Raw genomic sequence first — 23,824 nt, 5'->3', positions numbered from 1 at the left:
GCGAACTCCTGTTAAACACCTGAGTCTCACAAAATTTCCCTCATTTGAATTCAATTAATCTTTGGATCTCTGAAGATGAAATCGTTTGCAAAGCTTCAGAACTTGACGTTTGTTATAGCCCTTGTCCAGATGGTGTACCTTCGTATATTTTAAAAAAATACGCATCCTATTTATCCTATCCTCTTCATATTCTTTTTAATGAATGGTTTAAATATTTTCCTGAAAACTTCGTTCATAAAACTCAATACATAAAAAGGTTAGTAAAAATGAAATACAAAATTATCGTCCCGTTGCAAAACTGTCCGTCATCCCTAAGTTATTTGAGTCCATTATTTGTAAAGTCATATCATTTAATTGTAAGTCTATAATTTGTAACAGTCAACATGGTTTTGTTCAAAATAAGTCAACAGTTACTAACCTCTTTCATTTCAGTTCATTTTGTTTAGATTCTTTTTAAAAACGGAAACAATTTGACTGTGTCTTCACAGACTTCAGTAAGTCCTTTGATAAATTGTGCCATAAAACATTAACTTCCAAACTTCAATTCCAAGGCTTTAACGATAAATTGGTTAGTTGGGTTTCGTCGTACTTATATAATAGATCATACAGCGTAGTTTTTAGGAATTAGCGGTCATTATATTTTTATACCAACTCTGGCGTACCACAAGGTAGCCACATAGGACCTTTACTGTTTATTTTGCATAATATGGGCTCCCTTTGATTCAGTCCATATAAACAGAATAGAAGGAGTACAAAGAAGATTCATGCACTTTTGTCTCCGTTTCTTCCCATGGTCGAATAGGCTCGAACTTCCACTGTACAATCGTAGGATCACGCTCATAAATCTTCCATCGCTTTCTAAACACAGAGAGTACATTCAGCTGTGTTTTATTATAAAATTAATCAATGGGTCAGTCATATCACCATTAATTTTGGAACAATTAAACTTTATTTATAGTCGTTCAAGTATTAGAAGACAAGTTCCTTTACGTCCTACATCAAGCAGATCGAACTATGGTAAAAACAGTCCCCTCAACCGATTGATTTCAGTTTACAAGAAGTCTTACATTTAAAAAACATTTAAATTAAATTTTTTCAACACTTCAGTTTAGCTTTTTTTTGCAAATTGCTTAAAGCATTGTAAATCTATTAATCTAAGAATAAATGTAATATTAGTCTTAAGTTCTAACGTTAGTTTGTTTAACGAATTCAATAAATAAATAAATAGAGGCTTACATTTGGAATACGGGATCAAACATAAGATTGAAAGCGCTTGGCAATCATAAAATAGCGCGTTATGTTTACAAACGTGGCTTTCGTCTCTTCGTCTTTAAAAAGAACATGAAAGTAATTATCTCGAAAAAAGGTATGTTCGCTTCAAAACTTTCTATTTCATCTGAACTTCCAGTCATTTCTTTGTCATTAATTATTAAACGGTTTCTATACATTTCTAGAAATAGTTCCAGCATGTAATCCTAACAATAAGTTAAAAATACACAAATTGTATATTTCCTCATTCAATGTTTATGAAGTTGCGTCAGGTCAAGACCATATACATAAGTATCTTTTCATAATTCCATAAAAATAAATATGAAAACACTAATAATGAATATAAACAAACTGTAGGCTTTAATACTCAAAGCACCTACCTACCTCTATGGCTACATATTTATAAATCCAAACAACTCAATTTGTTACCATTTGATATTTAATTTTTGTATTATTAGAAAAAGAAAAAGAGAAGACAAAAATAATTTCGCCCTAAGTATGAGCATGAAATACAATATCTTCAGAATAAAAAAAAATCATAAGCTTCAATAGATATGTCATGCTACCTCAAGTCTTATAAGCTCATTTTACATATATAAACCGCCTCGTACAATTGTCCCCATCATATCATAAAAATGGGCCAACATAAATATATGATGGTGTTTGATTTTGTTGTAAATAATATGAATATAAGCTGTTCATTTCCTGAAAGTCCAGAAAGTCAAAATATAGCCTTACAAGTGAACCCGCATGTTCTTATTAAAGTTCGCGCGACAAGCTATGGTCTTTAGTCTTTAAGCTTTTCCGAATAAGGCAAAACCTAGTGACAACATTACTCGAGACATAGGATTTTCAATATTATGTCAGTTAAGCAATAGTTTACACTTCGAGTGATAGTAAATCGGCGTTGCCAATTTTATAGATGCATTTTCTTTAATTTTCTTAAGAGTTTTGTTTCTCCTAAAATCTATGTTACTTTATAGTTTAAATGGAAAAGGAAAATAGAATCTACACTCCATATGACTTGAATAGGTCCAAACATTAATAAAACATTAGTTTTAAAAATGATTCTTGTATTAATCGTTCTTCTTGACTGATTTTCAAATGTATGTGAACACTTCAAACGAACCGGAAATGAAATGTTAATAAATATGAACATTTTAAGTTGACATGGAGTGTATCTGTTCAAAATAACAGAAAATCCATAAGATTTGGAATCCCTCCAATACTCTGGAAGCTGAGAATATTTGGCAACGATGTTATGTTGTTGATTTAAAGACGAAAACACTCATTGCAATCGATAGTTAATGTAATGTACTTTCTTCTTTTTATTTTCTCTGTTTTATTGTTGGGAAAATTGATATTTTAATGGGAGTGTAGTTCTAACTTCTTATCAAGATAATTACTTCAAAGTTTGAGTATCTAGGTTCAGGAAGTTTAGGAATTATATAATCGATTTGATCCCAACACAATTTATCTGATTAATAATTTTACTAAGTTAAAGGTCGTTAAGATTTAAAATCTCTGTTATGTTGTTACTTCTGCGCCTAGTTTTGCGGTTTTGGACCCAATTGATGCAAAAAGCCTTTAGTTTGATAAATTCATAATTGTCAAAGAAGTGGTGTAATTGCTATGTTAGGAAGGGAAGACATCTTTAGTGGAATTTTGCTGTGGGTGAATCGTTATGGTAGGCAGTACGCATTTTCAACACCTCAACATATCCACAAAGGAATTTGGAGTTCTTTAGATCAATCTACCATCAACAAGACTGACTATATTGCAATCGAGGCTAGACAAGCTTCCAGCAACATGGAACTTTCCGAGGAACTAACATAGACCGGACCCCTACCGTGTTTCCAGACGTAAGGCAAAACAGAAAGGAACAAATCCTTATCCGACTGAATCACAAGCAAACTCTTTCAAAGTTCTCTGCCGCCAACACGATGTATCGAGAACTAGTGGAAATATTGCTAAGACGCAATCAGAGAAGCCGTCCTCACGAGCTGGGTTTTAAACAGCCACCAACAGAAAGAACCTGGTTTGATGAGAAATATATTCAGGCAAATATAGCCAAACAACAGGCACCCAAAACGGTTCTGCATAAAAGGGCGAAAACTTCTCACAAGCTTTATGAGAAAAAGGCGAAAGGAACACCGACTTCTCAGAATGAAAAAGAGAGAACTTGAGAAGAGTGCCGTCGAAGATTTTGAGAGGTTTATGGCTGAATGACAAACACGCTTCAGCTTCGGCTTCACCTGACGTTTACGAGTTCAGTCATAGGAATTCAATGCATGTTATCACAATGGAGCTTCGACTTCACGTTTCGTTTGACAATCGTAAGGAAAAAAACATAATGTGACTCCAAACGGAAGCTCTAGTTCAATTATCTGAACATTTGCTTTGTCTGACAGCTAAACAGCTGTAAAAAAATGTCAACAAACAAAATATTTGCTCCTTGGAGGGATGAAATAATAGAAATGTCATTCAAAGTAACCTCGAAGCAGGCCCACCGTAAGGCAGACGAAGCTAAAGCGTATTTGTGATTCAGCCATCAAAATCAAAAGCAAAAATGAAGTTCGAAATTTTATGAGCAGGTGAAACGAAATTCAGAAGTATATAAACTTCGAACCGAAGGCTGAAAAGACGAAATTGGAAATATCATAGTAAAACCACAGTCAATCCTGAGAATAATGAAATTACCACTTCTGCTGACTGTATAACGTCAAAGATGAACCGAATTCAGCTGTCCGGCAGGATGATTCATTCCAACATAGATGACGAAAGCCAACAATCCCGTCTTCCCGACTTAACAGCTCGAGATAATTTGGTTAGGATCATGCACCAACTTATCTGTAAAATATGGTCGGAAGAAAGCATGCCCGATGAATGGAACCTCAGAATGGTTTGCACCTGAATACTGAAAAAAATAGGTCCTATAAACTGCACAAACTATAGAGGAAGCAGTCAACAAACTCCTAAGTCCTTATCAGTGTGGTTTTAGAAGAGGAAAGTCCACAATCGATCAAATATTCACATTACGGTAGATCCAGAAAAAAAAACCCAAGAACATCAAATGGACACCCACCATCTCTTCACCAATTTCAAGGCCACATAAAGGCCACATATGAGAACATGTATGTACAAGAATGAGCTGTATTGTGCCATGTCTCATTTTGGCATCCCTGCCGAATTCTTCATACAGATTGGAAAAAAACTTAACTGAAGGTGATGTACTGTCATGGGTTTTTCTTTAACATCGTCGTTGAAAGAATAGTGCAGAGCACTATCTGACATATGCCGATGGCATTGACATTATCGGAAGAACTTAACGTGATATCAATGGGGCTTTAGTGAGTATTGAGGAAGAGGAGGCAAAAATGGGTTCAACAGTTTATGAGGGCAAAACAAATTAAATACCGCCGTCATGAAAGGAATTACAACAGCGACGTCTCGGTCAAAACGTCAACATTGATAGACGCAACTTTGAGGTAGTAAAGGACTTCGTTTACCTAGGCTATATACGCAGAATAAAACGCCAAGATCAAACGAAGAATAATTTTGTTAACTGCTGTTTCGTTGGGCTAAGAAAGCAATTAAGTAGCAAAGACCTCTCTCAAGGGACCAAAGTGTAGCTATATAAGACCCTCATCACCAAAAGCGGGCGCCTTTGGTCGTTTCGAGAAAAAAGTTATTTGTATGATCTACGGTCTGTACAGCTACGCAGACTTAGCAAGAAGGATAAAAATCCAACGACTAAGATAGCAGGGTCACGTAGAACTCATGGAAACCAAAAACTAATTCTCCGGCCCGGAAAGTCTTTGGAATCCACACTCACAAGACAGCGCAGTGGAGGATGACCGCGAATCAGTTCGCGTGCACAAGTGGAAAGTGACCTCATCCAACTTGGAGTGCGCTACTGGATACATCTAGTTAGGGACCAAGCTATATGGAAAAGTTTGGTGCGTGAGGCCCTAGTTCACACAGGATTGTACCGCCACCTTAAGTTATTAGGTAAAGAAGTAGTTAAATAAAACATAAATTTAAACTTATTTAAAAGATTGGTTACAATTTTTGGTAATCATAAAAGCACGGGTTTTGAAGGGAAGTGTAGGTACACATTGGTTTGGAAATCATGAATCGCGCAAATATAGATTGCGGTAAAGTATTCCACATTCGTCTGTTGCGGCTAAGGAACGAATCTCTGTCTCTGTAAGTACGACCGAAGTTGGGCTCGAAGGCATACTGATGAACATTTATTTCGGTTGAATTGCTTCAGGGGAGGAATGCAACCGACAATTTTTATAAAATATATACCATTAAAAAAGCTGAGAAGAAGAAAATATATGACGCTGTTCATGATTCAAAGATGATATTATCACTAATCAATTTTAATGGTCTACGTTTTGCACTGTCCAAGAGCCTTAAGCATACGTTACTGCAGCACCAGCCCAGAGGTGGGAGTTAGACGGTGTAAATTTTATAGATCGTAGCTAGATCAGAAGGTGGGAAAAATTGATGTCATTGTTTTAGAAGATGCAAACATCTTCCCTCCACGAGAGGTGCTTTGAAACAGATATCGAAAATCTCGGGGTTTTTAGTCCTTTTGATGCAATTGACAGCCATGTTTAGTTATAAAGGTGTTAAATTTTGTTTAAACCACGCATGGTAGCAGCATTAAATTCAACTCAATTTTTGATTCCCTATTTAACAGTAACATCAGGTTCAAAATTTAATGAGCTTGTCATTCATTTCCGATGAAGATCCACATCCGCAGAGCCGGGTTGTGAATCTTAAAGGAATATGAAAAACATCAGCGATACTACTCCCGTTAAGATCTCTTAGGACTCTCGCCAAAGTACTAATACGAATAAATATAGTTCCTATAGAATCGCAACGAGCTCAAAAACTGGGGAAGCAGGGCCACTTACCAGCAAGATGTTCTAAATGTTTCAAAAAAAAAGAGACTTAGAGACCCAAGAAAAGGATACAATTCTCATGTTTAATGCAAGTGGCCAAAAAGTGTTACTGCCTCTGGCTTTATTTTGGTTATGTACAAATTGAATCCGTCGAATATGGGCGTTACAAAGCTCCATAGCTTTTTTCAATCTTTTACATTTTTCATCAGTTGGGTTGGCTCTCAAACAACGTTTATTTCTTGTTAGCCTAATTTCAGCTCAAGTGGACCCCTGAGTGGAATCGGCTAAGGCGATTTTTGATAAATGACAATTATAATGACCGAATTTGATCTTCATAAGGTGATAATCAAATTAATACCTAAAAAGCTGTCATGAAAAAATGTGATAGTCATTTTCAAACAAATATGTTTATTCCGAATAGAGCTACCAGACGCTTTCAAAAACGACTTGAAAATTTTCTTAGTTAGCTTTGTTTCGTTTAAAAACACATTCCTGTGGCCGATAAAGCTTACGCCATTCGAAACAAGTAAGAAAAGTAAGAAGGCAATACCGAATTTCGACAATTCGAATCTGAAATTGTTCAATCGAATTGAATTGAGTTGGGCCATCTTACACAGACGGAATGAAAATGATATAAAATTTGATTATCAATAAAATGATAGTGAACTATCACCTTAGCCGATTCCACCCCTGATATAGCTTTGGGTGTGATACTTTTTATCATATTCGGGTTAAATGTTTCCATTCAAAACAAAAAATTTAGTAATCATATCCGCTCTGAAGTCAACGTCACTACCGCGGAAACATAGCAACCAGTTAAAGATCCAAAAAACTATGGAGACGGGACCAATAGGCTTTTGCGTATTATCAAACGGTTTTCTCTAAAAGCTCTTTCTATAGCTGGATTTTATTTACAATAAAGATGTGCCAATCCGTTTAGGGCCAACTCATCATCCTATTAATTTCTATCAATGTCACTATGACATGGAACCCAAATAAGAGTGACACGTAGGGTGATGTTGAGGATGGATAGTTCACCCAACATTGTAGGACCAGTATACTGAAGCTTGTGGTCGAATTGATAGCCATAACAGCCGCCTGGCTGTCGATGCAGATAGCCGTGTTTCTATATTGGTTTGATTTGTGTATTTTGAATGCTTTTTTGATTGCTAGCTATTCCGCTTGAAATACACTGACACAATCAGTTATCCAATAAGACTTAGAGATATTTAAGGACTCAGAGAAGATTACCGACCGAACTCCATACTTCATCTTTGATCCGTCAGTAAAGATAGTGGTATCGAAGTACACCGTATCCTTTCCTAATCCTTTCTTTCAGAAAAGATGACTTTAAAATCTTTACTGCTGTTAAAGGCAGGAGTGCATCGTGACTGGTTGTCTGTGGCAAAAATATCCGCTGGAATCATTAGATTGTTAGTGTTGCCATGCCCATAGGGTCTGTCAAACCAACAGTTTGATTATTTAAGCCTTAGCGTTCTGCATGATACAAAATAAAATAATGTTTAAATCTACTGGTAGTAGGTGCAGAATAACATTTAAGACATCTGTTGGGTAGGATCTATGGGCCCCTGTATTGTCGACACTAGCTATTCTTTAAACCTTCATTGGTTTTTCGATTAGTATTGTATTTCTTGTTAAATGCAGGCCACCACACAAACGATTCATAAGACAAAATAGGACGTACAACTTCTGTGTGCGTCCACAAAATCATTTTTAATTGAACATAGGTACCACTCTTTACCTATTGGCGTAAAGGCAATGCAGCCTTCTTAACCCGCTCTTCAATGTTAACTTTTCAGTTTAGTTTGGGATCTAAAATGACTCCTAGATATTTTGGGCTGGACGATAAAGACAATAACAAAGTTTTCTGAAAAAGAAAAAAAAACAATATCTTTTTATCTTTGGTAATAAAAAATTAAAATTTTGTAAATTTTATTTGTAACTGTGAATAAATATAAAAAGCAAACTCAATATATGTATGTTATTTTATATTTAAAAAAGAAAAGTCATTAAAGTGCAAAAACCTTTAAAATACGTTTCTTATTTCCTTAAAATTTACAGACTAGATTTGTTTTAAATTTCAATGCTTCGTTTTTGAATTATTTTTCTTCTTCACTTTCCGCACCATTTTATTTTTGAAGTGTGTGCGTCAGTTTGATTTCAATTAATAAATTCTTTTATTATGTTTAATTTCAAACTTATATAAGGCCAATCCGAATTGATGAGCAAACGCCGAAAATTGTCTACTCAAATAAGCCATCGACAGGAAATCGTCCTTTGCCTGGAAGGAGGCTGGCACCTGACAAGTTCCTTTGAGATCATCTATTGGTGTATTCAAATCGCAGGGATGTCGACCGAATGGATTTGGCAAAGCCTCTGTCGACAGATGAGGATAGAACACCTTGATCAATTCATAATCGATCGAAGTCATGTTGGACTTGTATGCAACTTCATGCAGTTGGTCAGTCAAACTGGCGGGAATCGCCAGATATAGGCGATACTTTAGCTTCTGCGTTTGTTGTTTGGTTTCGCAGTGATTGAGGATGATTTTGAGCTTGAGAATCAACTTGGAGAGGTCTGTGCTGCCGTATTCGTAGAGATAGAAATCTTTTCTGTGGCGGTACTTCTGTCCGGTGTGTCGATTCACTCGAACCAATCCGGAACTGGGAATGTTGACGAAGCTAAGTGGGAAGCTATACACATGGGAGGTGATCAGGTGGAGGTTTTCGTTCGGCGCCTTAGTCTGCATGGACGTCTCAAAGTGCTGTGCCAGAGGGAAGACCCCAGACTGATGGATGAATCCGAAGAAGATCACTAAGGCGATGTTGAGGGTGTACCAGGTCTTCAGGAGGTATCTGGCACTCGCCCGACTGCATAGGAATTTCTCGTACACGAATCGTAGGAACGGGTGTTCCTCCTTGAAGGGATAGGACGTGCAGAAGCCTGTGACAAGTTTGGGGGAATGCAGCAGAACAATGGGGAATGTGAATGGAATGAGAAAGCGCGCCTCCTGATGATTGATCAGTGACATAAAGAACACAGGAGCAAAGATTGCCGCCGACATCAGGCCCACGATCGATTGGGCTCTAGGGAGACCTTGGTACTCTGCCTTGAAGAAGCGCAGCATCTGCTGGCCGAAGGCAACCAGGGCGATTACTCCCAGAATGTTGTAGAGCAGCGGAATGTTGACCAAAAGATGGATGTACCGTGGATGCAGCCCGTGTTGGGCGGTCTTGGTCGGATCGATGTTGTACTTGATGAAGTTCCATGGAGTGAAGACGAAATTATTGATTCCAATTTGGACCATGTGCAGCTCGCCCATGGTTAGGTACTTGTAGTAGAAAGAGTCGATAATTGTGAAGAGCAATGTCGCAGGAACAGCGGACAGACAAAATAGAGCCATTCGCAAGTTGAAGTGCTTGAAACTTACAGATTTAGTACCCATCCCCCTGAGCATCCAATAGAAGACCATAGGGGCTCCGAATAGCAGAAAGGTCGGACGATTGAAGACGCCAGCTACGCAGAGAGTTGACATTAGCAGAAGGCGGTTGTAGTTGTGCGGCGGGAGGGCGTTTTTCAATTTCCAAATCTTCACTCGCTCCCCTATCGAATCGGCTTTCTCGTAGCGCTCCTCGAGGAACTCTTTTTTGTAGATCACGGTATTCGAATGAATCATGCATTCGGCCACCAGATACAACAGGACGGAGGATATGGCCATTTCTATGGAATTCGAGAATGTCCGAGTGCCGAAGATCAACATGACATGAGAGCTACCCAGAGCCAACAGGCGGATTTCATAGCGCAGGGAGTACAACTGGCAGACTTTGTACAAACTCCAATCGTTCACAAACGAAAGAATGCACATAACCAGCCGAGGAAACACCAAATAAGTGTAACTACAAATAATGTCAATTCCAAAGAATCCTCGCAAATTGACGGCAATTATCTCGAGGAGATTTAGAGGGATTTTTAGGGTAATCAGGGAGACAGCAACGCTGCGTAGAGGGAATGTGCTGTTGAATTCCCAGCTGCGGATGTGCTCCAGTTGGAAATGCTCGCCTAGAAATACACCAAAACTACTTGTTATTGTGTTAGGCAGATTTAAGAATTTAACTTTTACCAATAAATATTTCTGTCGACTGAAAAAACTCATCGGGATGAACGTAACCAAGTTGTGGAATGAAAACCAAAACTAATCGAAGAACGACGAAGAACATATAAGTGCACCAATGTTCGTCGGCGTTCTTGTTTTTACGCATAAATGTTTCGAAATATTTTGTAACCCTCATTTTGTATAATATATGAGGTACGTCTAAGAAATGTAGAATGTTTTTATTAACAATTTTTTGGTTTTTAATAAATATTTTTAAATAGAAAATCCATTTTGATGCGAAATTGGAATTTTCTTGTTTTCTTTTTTCTCTTTGTAAACAATTGACAGATGTGTGACAGCAACTGCCAAATATATTTTGGAAAAATGAATGCATTCAGTGGAGAAGTTGCAAAGTGGATTTGTTCAAGGAAAACTGGGTGTGTTTGGCAACTGAAACACAAGTTGAAATTTACTTAAGGCCTAAAAAAATTGCTTTTTGGGATTTTTTCAGGAATACTAAAAAGTTAATTGAGATTTCAGAAACAGAATATTAGTGTACATACCACTGACTACGCAGAATAATTTCTTTAAGTGATTTATTTAAAGATGGGATGTGGGAAGGGATTTTGCGATGACATTTCCTTTCAGAAAGTAATTTTTTAATTAATATGACCGAATCATTGTTTTTATTTATATACAATTATTGCTATTGAAGTGGAGAATTTTTGCAAAATGACCACACTTTTGAAGTAGAAAGTGAAGAGCTTGCATTAAAAATAGTCAAAAAATTGTTGATAACAAATGCACTATGAAACATTAAAAGAAATCCGAAGAACTTCCACAGAGAATGCATTTTCCAGGATAAATTAAAAATTTTATTTCAATCGATTGAATATTGTATGAATATTGAGTTCAGCTAATTAAGAAATTGTAGTATTTAGATAATTTAAGACCTTAAGTAGTACCCGTGGCATGATGGTTAGTGCGTTTGACTGTCATGCAAGGGGTCTTGGGTTCAATCCCTGCCTGCGCCTTCTTAATGTAAAAAAAATAATTTTCGCGGGTACTGCCTCTTTTGAGGAATTCACAAATCCTTCAACAGTAATTCTTGTCATGAAAAAGTGCTTTCTCAAATTAGCCGTTCGGATTCGGCCTAAAATTGTAGGTCCCTTCCATTCCTTACAACAGTACTCGCACACAGGAATGGCTGAGGGTTGTAAGTCACTAGGCCCATTTCTTGAGGGTTTATTACTGACATAATCTTTTAGCACATAATTTGTGAGGTCCGTTTTGAAACAAAAGAGAAAGAGGTCCAAATACAATTTGTTAAGAAGGCTATACCCAAATGAGCCAATTTATTTGGCTACTTTTTCAAGTCACTAATTTACGATTGTTTTATTGCACGTAGTGACTTATCTTTCAATTTCGTTAAAAAAATCATTAATTATAGGTGGATGGTGTAACCCATCTTCCGGAAAAGTTACGCTAGCATCGTTTTCGAATAAATAGAGTCCAAAAACCACACCAAACACTTTTGTTTTTGCACTTAGCATCCTTTTGTTGAAAATAAACGTGGTCTAGAGAGATTTAAGTAATATTTGTTTTCTTATAAGTAGAGTCCAAAAACTCCAGCAAACAATGATACGTTAAAAAAAAGGAAAGTATTTTTTTAATTTTCTGAACCTCATCGACATCGACATTCTGAAAAATGTCGATTTAAATCGCAATCCTTATTGTTTTGACAAATTTTAAGGTTCCAATTAACAAAAATATGATATTATTGGTGATCAGTCCTACAAAATACGTTTTTATGTCGTATGTGGAATGCCTAATTACAAAGATCTTCAAAGGATAACCTTACTTAAAGTTGATCGTCAAAGCTGCTAACACTAGCCACAATATTTTTAGTGTTCAGTTGATCTCATCAACACTTTGTCCCAACATCATACATTTTTCACTAGTTTTAATATTTCTGGCCGTCAATGCTTATCATGACGTTTCAAAAGTGCTTTAGTGTTTCGAATTGTGACTGCAGCATTTTAGTAACGGCATATTATCTTCTTATCAAATGTGAAAAGAAAACAACTTCAAAAGTGACAGCTGCTCCGTTATTGGAAAACTATTATGTTTTTGGGTTATCAAATTTTTAAAATAATATTTACAATTCGCAAAATAAGATTTCATTAAAATTTTTCAATTTCATTGACTTTTCTGTAAAATTTAATATTTTTTCAGTTTAATGCAAAATAAATCATTATTTGTCAAAGAAAAAGAGCGACAGATTTTAATTGATAAAAATTGAAATGTAACAATTGTTATTGTCATAAATTTTCAAAAGAATTTTTCCATTTTTTCTATAAATATAACAAAAACAATTTACATACATCGTTTAAAAAAATAGCAAACTTATTTTGGAAACTTCTCGTTGTAAACCCATATTCATTTTATTTTTGTAAAGAAAAGTGATACATGTGTGTTAAGGGCCTTAAGCACCATTCAGCAAAATAAAGGTAGTAGATTTGTTTTTGCTTCCAAGCAACAAAGACAACTATATTAAAATCTATATCAACAACCACTAAACAAAAAGAAACAACTATATTAATTTTGACGTTTTATTTTGAACAGAAGAAACAAAAGACGAAAAAAGAAAGAAAAATGCAAATTTCTGCAGTTCAATTTTCTATCAGTCTAAATAAAAATTCAAGTCGGTTTTTGGGTGGATGCCAAGACCCTCCTGTGTTTTGGTAACAAAAAACAATTAAAATAAAACAAAATACAAATCAATATATTCCCAAAAATGTGCCCAACCCAATAAGTGTCCCAAATTTGTGTTAAAAAGTGATCCTATTAAAGAAAATAACGAATAAAAATCAACTCAAATTTACCCATCTCATGATTTTTCTCTGTGTTCCCGCATTTCTTTTCGTTAAACTTTTTTAACAAACAAACAAAAGAAACGATTTTTGTTCTGGATCTGGCACTGGCACTGTTTCTGTAAGTTAGCTTATCTGTACCTCGGACTGTGATTATTTTAAATACACTTTGTGCTAATTATTTGCTATGCTGTTTTGTTGAGCGGAGTGTTCAAGTGTTGTCGGTGCTCTGTTCGGACCTACGCAACTTCAACTTGCTGTAAGCGATAGATGCATTTAAATATAGTTATAGTAACTTACCGCCGCCACCGCCGTCGTCGTCATCGCGCCGCCCGCCCCCCTGCTTCAGACAGAGTACATTGAACTTAAGTTGTGAGCCATACCTAGTCGTCGGCAAATCTTTTAGCTTAATAAATTTATTCACATTCATCTTGCCGTGACCAAATTTCCCAAAAAAAAGTTGTTTCTTGGCCTTGAGAATTACTAAAAACAAGTGTGTGAAAGTTCATTGACTGTTTTTTCGCGATTCTGAGAAAATGTTCGGGTGAAGTCTTCGTCATCGTCGAAAATTTGGATTATTGTTTCTCGAGTCTACAAATAATCAACATTTATCATCTTTTGACTGGCGAAGGACATCTTCTTGATCTCTCCAATCCCCCCCTCCTCCTCCTCTTCTCTGCACTGTTTATATTTTCCTTGCTTGTGCATTAAACATTGCACAATTTCCTAACACGGTCAAACACGTTTATAATTTATATATACGATACCTCTACCTAACGCACAAAAGACACCTGCTTCTGCTTCTGTTTGTGTTTCAGGCCTCAGCATCAATTTATTCAACATCAACTGCACGGCAAACAGGTGAGCATAAACGAATTTCTTTCTATGAGTAGGTAACTCCTATCTCTACACTTTAAAATTGAATTTGATTTGATTTTTGGAATTTTATTGATTGTTTCTATGATGTGATTTCTATGTGAGCTTTATAAAAAGTTAGGATTTATGGCGAGCCCCGCCTTGTGCTTGAGAGTTGTGTATTTTTTTGTGTTGTTGTTGACGTCTGTGGTGTGGATCTTTAACAAGGTGATTGTAGTTGCGCATAACTTCTAGATTTTTGTTTGTATTTATTATTTTTCAAGAACATTTCTTAGGAAAGGTATCTTAGCAAGGTTTGGAGACAAGCTTTATGTGAGGATAATGTAAATCAATTAGGAAAATAAAAAGACTGTCGAGATTGAAATTAGCTATATCTATATCTTGAAAAAAGGAAAAGTGATTGGTTTGAGAGGCTTCGCAAAACCAAGAGCATTTATGCTTTTATCAGAATTTCAATATCAGTGAAAGTTTAGAGCTAATGGAACTTTTTATTTTAATGAATTGTTTATAAATTTTGTAATTTTGAATAAAATAAAAATTCAACTGACTAAAATATGATGTTTAAAATGGTATTTTTTTGAGCTTAAGATCGTAGTTTTTGAACTTAATAAACTTTGACATTTCTTAACTGCCAATATTAAACAATACAATTATTTAATTATCAACGTAAATCAAAGCTTTAGGGACATGCTGTATGTAACTATCATTGAAAATTGTGCCGTGATTCCCAAAACTAATCGGACACATGAAATACACATTTTGTCCAAGAAAATGTATGGTGAATGTAAAACTTTATAAACTTACTTACTTAAGGTGGCGCTACAGTCCTGTGTGAACTAGAGCCTCACCCAACAAACTTCTCCATCTAGTCCCTAGCTAGATGTCTCCAGTTTCGCTTTCTGTGGGTGCGGATTCGAAGACTTTCCGGGCCGGAGCATTGGTTTCCATGCGCTCTACGTGACCCAGCCATCTTAGTCGTTGAACTTTTACTCTTCTGGCTAAGTCTACGTCGCTGTACAGCCCGTACAGTTCGTCGTTCCATCTTCTCCTCCACTCCCCTTCGATGCATACGGGACCGTAGATAACACGAAGAACTTTTCTCTCGAAGCGACCCAAGGTGCTTTCATCCGCTTTTGTCATGGTCCATGCTTCTGCACCATATAGCAGGACGGGGATGATAAGGGTCTTATATAGCAACACTTTGGTCCCTCGAGAGAGGACTTTACCACTCAATTGCTTTCTTAGTCCAAAGAAACAGCGGTTAGCAAGAGTTATTCTGCGTTTGATCTCAGCGCTGGTGTTGTTTTCTGCGTTTACAGCGGAGCCTAGGTAGACGAAGTCCTTGACTACCTCAAAGTTACGTCTGTCGATGGTGACGTTTTGACCAAGACGTCGGTGTTGTATGTCCTTTCTAGACATTTTTGCCGCTTCTGCCTCAATACTCACAAAAGCCCCATTGACATCACGCTGAGTTCTTCCAATTATGTCAATGTCATCAGTATATGCCAGTAATTGGACAGACTTTTGAAAGATAGTGCCTCTAGTGTTGACGTGTGAGCTCTGCACTATTCTTTCAAGCACGATGTTAAAAAAATCGCATGACAGCGCATCACCTTGTCTAAAGCCTTTTTTGACATCAAAAGGTTCTGTTAAGTTGTTTCCAACCTTTATGGAGCAGCGTGAATTCTCCATGGTCATGCTGCACAAACGGATGAGTTTGGCAGGGATGCCAAAACTAGACATGGCTCTATACAGCTCGTCCCTGTAGATGCTGTCATATGCGGCCTTGAAATCGATGAAAAGATGGTGGGATCTGTCGTAATGTGAATATTTGATCAACTGTGGACTTTCCTGGTCTAAAACCACACTGATAAGGACCTATCAGGTTGTTGACGATAGGCTTTAGACGTTCACATATTACGGCAGAGAAGATTTTATAGGCGATGTTAAGTAGACTTATTCCTCTATAGTTGGTGCAGTTTAGAGGGTGTCCTTTTTTCAGGATCGGGCAAACAATACTGAGGTTCCATTCATCGGGCATGTTTTCTTCCGACTATATCTTACAGATAAGTTGGTGCATGCTCCTAACCAGCTTATCCCCAGCTGCTTTAAAGAGCTCGGCATTCAAGCCATCTGCTCCAGCGGCTTTATTCGACTTCAACTTAGATATGGCAATCTTTACTTCGTCTAAGTCGGGAGGACGGGATTGTTGGCTTTCGTCGTCTATATCGAATAGGTCATCCTGCCTGACAGCGGAATTCAGTTCTTCATCGCCGTTATACAGTCTGCAGAAGTGGTCCTTCCATATCCTCAGCATTGACTGCGGTTCCACTATAATGTTTCCACTTTCGTCTATGCAGCCTTCGGTTCTAGGTTTATGTACCTGTGAATTTCGTTTCACCTGTTCATAAAACTTTCGAACCTCATTCCTGCTTTTATATCTCTCAACATCTTCGACCGCACGCTTCACATGCCCTTCTACTACCTTCTACTAACACCTCCCTGTCTTGCCTTGGGTCTGGAAATCCGAAGTGCTACCTTGGCTACAACGAGGTAGTGGTCGAGTCGATGTTAGCTCCTCGGAAAGTTCGTACATCCATAATGCTGGAAGCGTGTCTGGCGTCGATCGCAATATGGTCAATCTGGTTGACGGTAGATTGATCTGGAGAAGTCCAAGTTCCTTTGTGGATGTTGAGGTTTGGAAACGCGTACTGGCTACCATGACGTTTCGCCCCGCAGCAAAATCTATGAGCCTGAATCCGTTGTCGGAGGTCATGTCGTGCAGGCCGATTATTCCACCAAAGATGTCTTCCCTTCCTAGCTTGGCATTAAAATCGCCCAGGACTATTTTAATATCGTAGCTAGGGCACTGCTCATATGTTTTGTCTAAGAGCTCGAAAAACATATCTTTGGTGTTGTCGTCTTTCTCTTCTGTGGGGGCTTGCGCGCATATCAGGCTAATGTTGCCGAATTTAGCCTTGATGCGTATGGCCATGAGGCGCTCATTGATGCACCTATAGCTCAAGACTTCTTTCCTAAGTCTGGCTCCGATGACGAATCCGCATTCAAATAAGCGCTGTTGGTTTTCGTGGTAGAAGTCACCATAGTAGATATCACAGTTTTTCATCCTCTTTTTGCCCGGCCCATCCCATCGTATTTCCTGGATGGCGGTGATATCTGCTTTATATCGTTCTAGGGTCTCCGCTAATTCTTCGGCCGCACGTGGTCTGTTAAGGGACCTAACATTCCACGTGCATATCCGAAGTTCGTTGTCCTTTATTCGTTTGCGTTGGTTGTCAACAGTAAATCCGTCCGTATCCGAAGCTTGTTGGTGCTTCGCAACTAATGTACTTTTCATGTGGTCAGGAAGTCACCCCGACGGCACAACCCCCAACCTGGAGGGCCAGGTATAGTATAACTCCAAGGACGGGGAGCCGGATAAACCGCTCCTTACAGGCCTGGGCTTCGAATAAGCCGAAGAAGCCATATAAGGTGTTCACTAAGTAGTTCAACCTTACTGGAACTGTAGACGCCACCGTTGATTCCATCTCGGGAATTCCTCCGCTGCCGTCTGGATAAGGAGAGGTGCCTTAGTGGAAACACCTCTCCCCACCTCTCTCGTTTGCTGCCCCCAACAACTTTCCACTGGGGTTGGAACCCAATTTTTCCAGAATCTGCCGTAATATCAATATTTGATCGACTGTGGACTTTCCTGGTCTAAAACCACACTGATAAGGACCTATCGATTGTTGACGATGGGCTTTAGAAGTTCACATATTACGGCGGAGAAGATTTTATAGGCGATGTTTAGCAGACTGATTCCTCTATAGTTGGTGCAGTTTAGAGGGTCTCCCCTTTCAGGATCGGGCAAACAATACTGAGGTTCCATTCATCGGGCATGTTTTCTTCCGACCATATCTTACAGATAAGTTGGTGCATGCTCGTAATCAACTTATCTCCTAATGCTTTAAAGAGCACGGCATTCAAGCCAACCGCTCCAGCGGCTTTATTAGACTTCGGCTTAGATATGGCAATCTTTACTTCGTCTAAGTCGGGAGGACGCTATTGTTGAACGTCGTCTATGTTGAATGGATAATCCTGCCTGACAGCGGAATTCGGTTCGTCGTCGCCGTTATACAGTCTGCAGAAGTGGTCCTTTCATATCCTCAGCATTGACTGCGGTCCCACTCATAAGCTCATGAGCAGATGAAATTGTCTTGTATTCCGAGTTCACTGACACTGGAACCCAAATGTTAGCCATTTGATACATTTTACCTAACGTTAGTTCCGAACGCCAGAACTTCCATCACATCTTCAAGCCATTATCAACCCACAGCTATGCTTGACAGTAGCTCAAATATGGTTATGAGAAAATTCGTAATTTTTTTTTCGCCGTACATGCATTTTTCCATCTAAACCTTTAAAATTAAATTTGCTCGCCCGTAAACAATACATAACTGTCATTTTTCTAAGAGTTAACTAAAAATGCAGAAATATGAAAGTTCTCCTTATACGGAAACTTAAGTGTTTTATTTCTATTTTTTCTTCGTTGTTGATGCTTCTTCACCTGATGTTTTCGAGCACCGCGTCTTTGAATTTTTTACTCGTGGTGGATTAGTTATCTAATGTTGCATAAAAAGCAATACAGCTCCAAGTCGTTACGATGCGGTATGCAATTTAGGGGCAATAGTTCTCCTCTTGCTCAGAAAATCATAGATATTGTATCCTTTTTGAAACTATCATTGAAGTAAATGAGTTCGCCTAGATCATACAGAAGATTTAAATGTCTTTCTAAAGAGTGAGTTTCTTACTTGGTCCACATAATCGGTTCTAAGCTTCAAATCCAACTTTTTAAGGAAAAAAAATGATTTAAATTCTGCCCGGTTTTACAAAGTAAGTTTGAAACGAAGCTCACACATTTCAGCTAACTTCATTCTTCAAACCACGAAGTTTAAGGTTTTACTATCGAAACTGCAATCCTAGTTATTTTCAGTGTGGCTAAACATGAGTTTAACAATATATAAAATGAAGTTTTAAAGATTAAAGGTACAGTGGTAAAAACCCAGTTTCAATAAGGAGCATGTAGTTTTTAGCAGCTGAAATAGACGTTTTCAGAAGTACCTCAGGAGTTTTTCGGCACTTTCAAATTAACACCAGCCCCAGGATTCTGTAGAAATACTAGACGGGCTTAAAGGTCCTAGCTGTGAATGTAAATTCACTGATTAGGATTGAACGAAGAGCAAACATGTTTCAATTGTTGAAAGACTTCAGTCCCGATGGTTTATGGGTAGCGAAACAAATTGAATGGAGCTTCGCAGGTTACTTACGTTTAAAACTCGAGATTCTTTTTAGGGAACTAAATTAAACTTAAAGAAAACTATTTCATCAGTGGATAACCACCCTCGAAACTGCTTGCAGACAGTCTATTACGACAGTGATCACTGCGGACTGGCTGTTGTAATGCAGATTCCGAACGTACGCATGGAGTTTGAGGAATACGTTGCAACGCATTCTTAGAATCACAGTAAGATGCGCTGGCTCCGTTTCACCAACATACTAGCAAGAGAACTTCGTTCGAGTGACATAGCCCCACCAAACAACAGAAACCTGACAAATACAGAAATTGACCAACATTTACAACAGATGGACGGAACAATAAAACGAACGATGGAACGGACAATTCCAAAGTACAAAGAACGGGACCAAATGGATGCATACAGAAACGCGACTATTGACGCACTACGTAGGCACAAGAGTGGCTTACTGACAAGACTCAAAAACTTGTACAGACGACTTACAGACCCACACGACTTGGAGGTTAGGACACTGAAGTCATCAATAAAAAATGTCAATCTGTTGATTAAGGAGAACTACAGGCTATCAATTAGTAAGTACTGGGACCGCAAGATACGGTCAGTTATTTCGAGTGACCCTAATATGTTCCCTAAAATCAACAAGATATTCAGGAAAAAGAACGACAATGACCTTCCGAGTCTGAAATTCCAAAGAACTGAAGAGAACAGAGACGTACTCAGGACAGCGCAAATAGATCTAGAAGAAGCCATCTTTGACGATGAATTTTTTATAATTGAAGATCCGAAGGAAAAACTGGAGGTGGTGGGAACTGTTTTCCTTGGCAAATGCATTAATGGCCGAGCAAACGGGATCAAGTCCCTTGTTGGTGACAAAGGTTGAACTCCAGCTCATCTTCAACTCAATAAAAAATAAAAAGTCAGCAGGTGTACTAATACATCTATCGATGGAGACTATTGACACTTCCACCACACTGTTTAATAATGCACTGAATAATGCATACTATCCAGTGGATTGGAAGACCGCTATGGTTCATCCCCTTTCGAAAAAGGGAAAGGACAACTTCAACCCCTTAAATCTTCGGTCGAAAGTTTTCGAAAAGATCATCAATAAGGCTCTGACTAAGTGGGCTGTGGACAACAAAATAATTCCGGATAAAGAGTTCGGGTTTAAGGCGGGTCATGACACAATTCATGCTGCGTCTAAACTCGTTTCTGATATCTAATGGAATAAATCAAAACAACGATGCACAGGTGCTGTTCTGGTTGATTTGGAAAGCCTTTGACACCGTATGGTCAGGGGGTTTTTACCTAAAACTGAACAGGCTTGCCAAAAGCAAACCATTGTTGTAAATGCTTTATAATATGCTTAACGGTAGAAATATTGTTGTCAAAAGTGGCAATTTAACTTTTACCACAACATTCTCAATTAAAAATGGTCTTCAACATGGAGCGGTGAATTCGCCGACTCTCTTCAGCATTTCCACCAGCGATCTGATAGGTAGTCTTACCAAGGCAATTGCGTACGCCGAAGATCTAATTGCGTACAGAACGGCTCGAAAGGTTGAGGTTATTAGAATTCTCTTGCAGCGTGATTTCGACAAGATTCAGCGATATTGCGACGAATGGAAACTGAAAATAAATGTCCAGAAGTCGGGAAAAATTCTGTTCCGGACTCCGTTGGTTGGGGCCACGAGGGATACGTGCAAGAATTGGCTCAAGATGGTCATCGTTGATCATCACGGGCAACAATTAGCGAGCAAAAGTGTAGTGAAGTACCTCGGTATCTGTATATATCAGTATTTATATTTCGACAGACATGAGGGTTAGTGCGTTGGACTGTCATGCAAAAGGTCTTGGGTTCAATCCCTGCCTATGCAGGGTACTGCATCTTGCGAGGAATTAACAAATTCTCCAAAAGTAATTCTTGTCATTAAAAGTGCTTTTTCAAATTTGCCGTTCGGATTCGGCTTAAAACTGTAGGTTCGTAACATCCCTGACAATAGTACTCGCAGAGAGGAATGGTTGAGAGTTCTCAGTCACTAGGCCCTAGTTCTAAAATTTTTGTACAAATGCTGCTCTGACCAGGGCCAGACGAGCCTTCACACTGACGAAACGGATGTTTTACAGCAATTGGCTTGACCCTAGAGTAAAGGTTATTTGCTACATGGCCCGCATACGGCCGATGATCGTTTACGGCTGTCCTTTGTGGCTCAACATTGTCCCTTTCCATGTGGAGAAGTTTTGGGTGTTCGAGCGGAAGTGTTTACGGCGCTGTAACGGCTTATATAGAACAGCCGAATCTTCTTATGTGCATAGCTATTCCAACGAGGTCCTGTACAACGGGGCTCGAATCAACAGAATTTACAATTTCGTGATAAGACTCGTTCGAGGTGATATTGCAAAAGCTATGTCTTTGACCAACAATTACATTTCGGGGCGATCTATCCGAACGACGAGTATTTTGAGAGTAACCGCTTGAGCGGCTTCAACAACAGAGGCATTCCTATTTTTAGATACATAGCTTAGATTAACGGCTAATCTACCACGTCAGACGACGAACCGTGGATAGGCGACTCCTGTACAATCGGGACGTCATGACACAAGGCGGTCAGTAGGGCTGTGTTCGAACGGGGCCGAACTGATAGGGTGAAGCAGAAGAACCAGTTTTTGGTGGCATCAATCGGCCATTGATAGTTGGTAGTCGGGATGGTGTTTTAAGCCTTGCCCGGCTTACATACTTGTTTTATAGTTTAAGGGTTTAGTTTTAAGTAGAATAGGGATAGTGGCACAAAAAAAGGAATAATTAAAAAAATATATGTATTTATATACACATCGTAATGAGTATGTAACGTTATGTAATATGTATTTATCATCAAACATCTTCAATTCCATGCGCCTTACGATCTACGGAATGAAAAGCAGCTCAAAAGTCTATGAAAAAAGAAGTTTTTTTCCGTCTATGTAGATACATTCATATGTCTCTAGAATATTGGTCAAACTAATAATATGGTCTAATGTGGAGTAACCCTTTCTAAAACCGATTTGGAATTCGTAAGAAGATAGTTAACTTTGATCCATATGGTGAAATGACATCTCGAAATTTCAGTTCCGCGGTAGTTTTGCAGGATCATTTCAATCTCCGTTTTTAAAAATTCTCCTGAGCTGAATATATCATTGTGGGCTAATGTGAGTTTTCTTGAAATGGAGTTTTGGCGTTCTTGAAAAATTCATTTGAGATCGACACCCAGTTTTTTGCTTTCTAATAAAACACTAAATATATCCAGACCTTCCCGTCAACTTAACCCATTTTCAGCAGCTACTGGTTCCAAATGAGCATAGTGAAATCTGAAAAAAAACGTTTAAAAAGTTTTCCGAAAAAATTAGTATTGAGTTTTGGGAACGAAAGGGGTAGCTGAATTAATACCAAATTTCGCGTTTTTTGTTGTAAAATTTAGGTATAAGCTTTATTTTGAATATTGTTTTTGGAAAGGTAAACACGTATAAAATATTATTAGTGGTTGTGTGCTATAAAATTCATGATGATACATATTATTATGAAGAATGGGTCCTTGTGTGGCATGGATCAAAACATTTCGGATGAATTGGGATCTTACACTTTTTGCAACAAAAAATTGTTTGACTCGAACAATTTTGACATCGAAGACGCTTTTCCATTTTTATTATTGTATGTTTTGTGTCGAACGGATTTCCTTCCCTTTGATGTGTTGGCGAAATATTTGATGATCGCAGTAATTAGCCTACAAAATATGTCCTAAATTCAAGTTGTCACATTGGTGTTTCCTTTGCAAACTTTTTGCAAATGCCATGAACTTTCCATGCATTTACCAATCCTGCATCCAATGCATTTGATAAAAGTGGCCAGTACCACTTCTTTCCTCGAATCGGTATCCGGTAATTGCTGATAGCATTATCAAACAAGTCCACTCCTCCCATCGTGGAATTATATTCATGGATTGCATTGGGCATGAGAATGTTGACTTGTTTCCTTTTTTTTCGATCAAACCGTTTTGCTTGATTGATTGGTTGGTCCATAAAATGATTTGAAAGAACTGTTACAATAGAGTTATCGTTCCAACGAACAGCGGCAATTCCATTTTCTTTGTCGAATGCAAAATCCATAGTTCTTCTTATTTGTTTCTTCATTTGTTTGGGTTCTGTCAACTTTGCTTTACCAGTTCTATTTTCACTAACAGTGCTGTAGTTTGGTATAAAAGAAATTCATTTTTTAGTATAAATAAATGGTAAGTTAAAATTACCTGTTGCGAAGTAACCCAATTCTGAGAAAGAGAAAGTAACTGTGTGTTGGTCTGGAACATTGATATTAGAAAGAAGTCTCAGAACAACATTTTCTTCTAAGCCATATCCATTGTGAGAACACAGATCCCAATATTTGTATCCAAAACTAATTGGCTTTCCTCTTATGAACATTTTTGCAGAATG

General features: G+C 38.1%; 2 protein-coding genes across 4 annotated transcripts in view; one reads left to right on the top strand and one right to left on the bottom strand.

The window, feature by feature from the left end:
- Positions 1-8,221: 8,221 nt before the first annotated feature.
- Positions 8,222-10,625, bottom strand: LOC129940935 (GPI mannosyltransferase 4). Its single transcript, XM_056049461.1, has 2 exons — positions 10,327-10,625; positions 8,222-10,265 (listed from the first exon to the last, which is right to left on the bottom strand). The coding sequence occupies exons 1-2, from the start codon at positions 10,493-10,495 to the stop codon at positions 8,371-8,373; spliced, it is 2,064 nt and encodes a 687-aa protein (XP_055905436.1). The 5' UTR covers positions 10,496-10,625; the 3' UTR covers positions 8,222-8,370.
- Positions 10,626-12,928: 2,303 nt separating this feature from the next.
- The window catches only part of LOC129938776 (uncharacterized), a 41,819-nt gene continuing 30,923 nt past the window's right edge, over positions 12,929-23,824 (top strand). For all 3 annotated transcript variants that reach the window (XR_008780481.1, XM_056046516.1, XM_056046517.1), the window contains exon 1: positions 12,929-14,033. The gene's annotated coding sequence lies outside the window, so the exon portion shown is untranslated. The remainder of the gene's footprint in view (positions 14,034-23,824) is intronic.

Source organism: Eupeodes corollae, chromosome 1 (genome assembly GCF_945859685.1).
Source record: "Eupeodes corollae chromosome 1, idEupCoro1.1, whole genome shotgun sequence".
NCBI lineage: Eukaryota > Metazoa > Arthropoda > Insecta > Diptera > Syrphidae > Eupeodes > Eupeodes corollae.
Note: the sequence above shows the minus strand (reverse complement) of the source record. Positions and strands in the feature narration are given on the sequence as shown.

Bases quoted from the DNA above. Each gene is read 5' to 3' on its own strand.
- LOC129940935 (XM_056049461.1), bottom strand. From the start codon at position 10,495: ATGAGGGTTACAAAATATTTCGAAACATTTATGCGTAAAAACAAGAAC. The intron at 10,266-10,326 runs GTAAAAGTTAAA...GTGTATTTCTAG, and splicing joins GTCGACAGAAATATTTATTG to GCGAGCATTTCCAACTGGAG.